Source organism: Tachysurus vachellii, chromosome 6, assembly GCF_030014155.1.
Source record: "Tachysurus vachellii isolate PV-2020 chromosome 6, HZAU_Pvac_v1, whole genome shotgun sequence".
Taxonomy (NCBI): Eukaryota; Metazoa; Chordata; class Actinopteri; order Siluriformes; family Bagridae; genus Tachysurus; species Tachysurus vachellii.
Window position 1 is genome coordinate 1,760,105 of NC_083465.1, and position 4,634 is coordinate 1,764,738.

The window sequence follows — 4,634 nt, forward strand, 5'->3', positions numbered from 1 at the left end:
CTAAGCCACCGTGATCCCACAATCAGCAACTCAACTGATTAAAATGCTTTTTTTTCCCGTCTACTGATCTTATTTTTGCCGTCATTTCCATGGCGACACTCATCCCATCAACCTATGATAACCACAACTGCCCTGAAAACACTTGACCTGTTTACCTGCTGCAAACACGGCACACTGCGACCTCTGCTGCTGCTCCTAACACATTAATAACGTTATCATACACAACAGCAATCAAACCACAAATAAAAGCAACTACTAACACTTTCGCCTAATCAGCACAGCACATTTCATGTTAGGTTAAATGTCAGAACAACAACTTAGGAGCATCTTTTTCTTCTTTGTGTTTTTTTTTGTCATATTTTGATAATTCTGTGCCATCATGGAAACACAAAAGTATTTGATGTGGGATGCAGATGAACAGATGCAGATCCTGATTATCCACTGCTGTTTATTTTACCTCAATGTCATAAGTATATTGTAGCATATTTACATATTAATATCAGTTCGTCGTATTTCTAAGATTGTAAAGAATGTAAAGAAAGAAAGACAGAAAATGAGTTGGAAAGACAGAGAAAGAGACTGAGAGAGAGAGAGAGAGCGAGAGCGAGAGACTGAAAGAAAGAGACTGAGACAGAGAAAGAGACTGAGAGAGAGAGAGAGAGCGAGAGACTGAAAGAAAGAGACTGAGACAGAGAAAGAGACTGAGACAGAGAGAGAGAGAGAGAGAAAGAGACTGAGGGAGAGAGAAAGAGACAGAGAGAGACTAAAAAAAGAGAGAAAAAGTCTGAAAGAAAGAGAGAGACAGACAGAGAGAGAGACTGATAGACAGAGTGAGAGAGAGAAGTAGAGACAGAGAGAGAGCATGAAAGAGAGACAAAGAGAGAGGGAAAGAGAGAGAAAGAGACTGAAAGAAAGAGAGAGAGACTAAAAGAAAGAGAGAGAGAAAGAGACTGAAAGAAAGAGAGAGAGATAGAGAGAGAGAGACTGATAGACAGAAAGCGAGAGAGAGAGAGAGAAGTTGAGACAGAGAGAGACAGAGAGAGAGAGAGAGAGAGCATGACAGAGAGAGACAGAGACTCACGCACGCGCACACACATGAACGCGCGAAGCCTACACATGCACGCGCAGGTCCAGCATCATTACATTACGCTACATATATTTATATAAGTATAAAGCATTAAATCAACAGGACATTCAGACACATGATGAAGAAGCTTGATAATAAAACAGTATAAACATGTCACTTACTGTCGGCTGCCATTGTTATATCAGATCGAAGAGAACCGTCGAAGAGTTTTTCCACTCGGCAGTTGCCCGTTTATTCATTTATTTGTTCTTGTTTTGAAAGATGTGTGTGATGATGTGTGTGATGATGTGTGTGAGAGAGAAATCCGACATCAGCACATTTCCTCCTTTATCACTGCAGCAGATGCAGTGAGATGCGGAGAACGCGCTCTGCCTCCAGCGCGCATGCGCAGAACTCTGACCATGTGCTCAGGTTTACTTCTGCTGTGCGATGCTGGAACTGTTCATCTGCTTCATCTATTTCACATCAGACGTCCATTTCTTTGTTCTGACATCGTGCTTCTTTATTATTCAGTAATCAAAATGGCAAAGAAAAGCACGGAATAATACAGCAATGTTTACATACAGACATTTAGTGCAAAATAAAATGGAAAACAACAACAACAACAACAACAACAACCAGGAGAGGCATTTTAACATCAACGTGTGTATAAAAACTGGAATAAAAGCATTAACTTGTTCAGTCAGTAGACTCCATATATACACAGTATTAAAAGATAAAAACAATGTAAATATTATGGGATAAAAATACACTTCAAATGAAAGCCCATCTTTTGTTATTAAGAATCTCATTTATCTAACAGTAACTTCACATATTTTCTTTTGTGAACATAAAAACATTGAGAAAAACCCACAATGACATCCAATCAGAAGAGACCTGTTACACAGCCATCCAATCAGATGTGACATGTAACAGACCTGTTACACAGCCATCCAATCAGATGTGACTTGTAACAGACCTGTTACACAGCCATCCAATCAGATGTGACATGTAACAGACCTGTTACACAGCCATCCAATCAGATGTGACATGTAACAGACCTGTTACACAGCCGTCCAATCAGATGTGACTTGTAACAGACCTGTTACACAGCCGTCCAATCAGATGTGACTTGTAACAGACCTGTTACACAGCCGTCCAATCAGATGTGACTTGTAACAGACCTGTTACACAGCCGTCCAATCAGATGTGACTTGTAACAGACCTGTTACACAGCCATCCAATCAGATGTGACTTGTAACAGACCTGTTACACAGCCATCCAATCAGATGTGACATGTAACAGACCTGTTACACAGCCGTCCAATCAGATGTGACATGTAACAGACCTGTTACACAGCTGTCCGATCAGACACTTCTTATGAAAAGAGATGAGAGAGAATCAGAGACAACACGTCACAACTGTCCAATCAGACACAACCATCTACAGGATCCAGACCAATCATACTTCAGCCAATCAAACGTGTCTAATCAAATGTGAGTCATCAGAAGCTCATCCAATCAAACATGACTTTTTTGAAGCTCGTCTGATCAATTTTCGCCCGTCACAATCTCCTCTGATCAGATCCGACAATCACGTGTCCATCCGATCAGACATGACTCAACGTAACCCTGTAACATCAGACCCGTCCGATCAGGCTGTGTTGTTTATAGTGGTTACTGCACGTGTTCTTTCCAGGTGAATCTTTTCTTCTTTTTTCCTGTTGAACAGGTGAGAAAAATAAATCAGACACCCAGTCAGTTACAGCGACTAAACAAACAACAAACTCATTATATGCTGAGATGGTAAAACCCAGACGGTCTGATTTTCTTCACCTTCGGTCTCGTGTCCCTCCACCGGAGCGAGGCGCCACAGCTGGGTTGTGGTCTGCAGCTCTGCCATCTGGCTTCCTATTGGACAAGAAAGCAGCCAATCAGCATCATTAAAATGACTTCATAACTAAAAACAAAGTCATATCTGATCTCCTACTGCACAGTTTAGTTGCTTTGGGGTTTAATCTCTCTGACTAAAACTAGAAAATACCAATTATATTTAACTCCATAATTATTGGCACCCTATATATATATAATATAAATGAAGTGATGTTTTGAGGTTAGACAAATATAAATGCTGTGTGGTGTGTTGGGGGTATTTATATAAATATATTTCTCACACACACACACACACACACACACACACTCCTTTCATTTTATTTTCAGGTAAAGAAGTCTGAGATTAAACCAATAAACGACGGCCACATTTGTTTTTCCGGCCACTACATGTTCGTACGTCTCACACAGCACACGACTTTTTACTCCTAACGATCTGTTTATCAAACAAACCGTGTGTGTTTTTCGGTCGTTCCTCACACTCACCCTCGGTCATGAAGCGTGCTTTGGTGCGTGCTTTCAGAGACGGCGGTCTCCTGAACCCGCGGACTCGCTGCGTGGACTCCGAGTCCTTATCCGCCGATTTCACCTCGATTTGTCTGTGACGCCGAGACTTCGTAGCCTGACGCATCAAACGCATCGAACGGCATATTATTAACTTCTCAAACACAGTACATTCGTTTTCTTCAACTGCTTTCAAGTCAGTGAAAGAAAAAGCACCAGAATCGTTTCATGCTACTTCCTGCTTTTGTTTGTGATGGTTATGGCGAATATGCTGCACCGTAAACTTGTGCTTTAACTGGTCTCGTGTTCAGATACATCAATAATTCAGACCATGCGTCTCTATTTTTAGAGAAGTGAAAAAGTAAAAATAAATAAATAAATAAAAGAAATTCACCCTATAAAGACATAATAAATATACATATGAATAAATGATATATATATTATTAAAATTACAAAATAAAAAAATACAAAACTTTTCAGTAATAATTAAAAAAAAAAAAAGAGACAATAACCAATGTAAAATTCTGTCTAATTATTTTAAGGTTACACAATTAATCCCATTTTAATCATTAAATGTTCATCTGAAAAATGAGCTCCGTGTCGTTACTGTGTTTTAACGCTACGCTATAAACTGTGCTGGGATGTCGAGGAGGATTCGTTCATTTTGTTTGAGAAATGATAAAGAAGAAGCGGACATTAATATTAAAAGTGTGTGAGTTCAGCGCTTTTAGAATACACACCTCCACAGCCTGAGAGTAAGACCTGGATTTGATGGAGGCCAGGAGCTGAGCTCTGTGGGAACTCTGCACAAGAGAAACAAACAGTGTAGAAAAAAAGTTCTCACTTCATCTTATTTACACGCTCAGGGGATGAAACCAGGAAGATGACAACTCTGTACACGTAAACTGTAATAATGATCCGACTTTCTTTTCCTCACCTCCTCCTGATTTGATGTTCCTTCTCCTGCGTCTCTGTCACTCTGACTGTCCTACACACACACACACACACGAGGTCATGGCTTCGGGTCAAAACACAAAGAGCTCAGCAATAAGCAGGACACATGATAAACTCTCACAGCTTGATTCTCCTGCCAGCTGCAGAACGTGACAACGGAGCTGCGCAGTTTGGGCACCAGGTTCTGTTTGATGAGACTCAGATCGGCCCGAGGCGGCTGC

At 40.6% G+C, this 4,634-nt stretch overlaps 1 protein-coding gene across 1 annotated transcript in view; it reads right to left on the minus strand.

The window, feature by feature from the left end:
• Positions 1–1,563: 1,563 nt before the first annotated feature.
• snapc1b (small nuclear RNA activating complex, polypeptide 1b) overlaps positions 1,564–4,634 on the minus strand; it is a 6,267-nt gene continuing 3,196 nt past the window's right edge. The window contains exons 5-10 of the mRNA XM_060871703.1: positions 4,535–4,634; positions 4,397–4,447; positions 4,200–4,262; positions 3,442–3,577; positions 2,902–2,976; positions 1,564–2,786 (exon numbers count right to left, since the gene is read on the minus strand). The exon at positions 4,535–4,634 is cut by the window's right edge and continues 56 nt beyond it. Coding sequence (XP_060727686.1) covers positions 2,743–2,786; positions 2,902–2,976; positions 3,442–3,577; positions 4,200–4,262; positions 4,397–4,447; positions 4,535–4,634 — 469 coding nt within the window. The 3' untranslated portion in view covers positions 1,564–2,742. The remainder of the gene's footprint in view (positions 2,787–2,901; positions 2,977–3,441; positions 3,578–4,199; positions 4,263–4,396; positions 4,448–4,534) is intronic.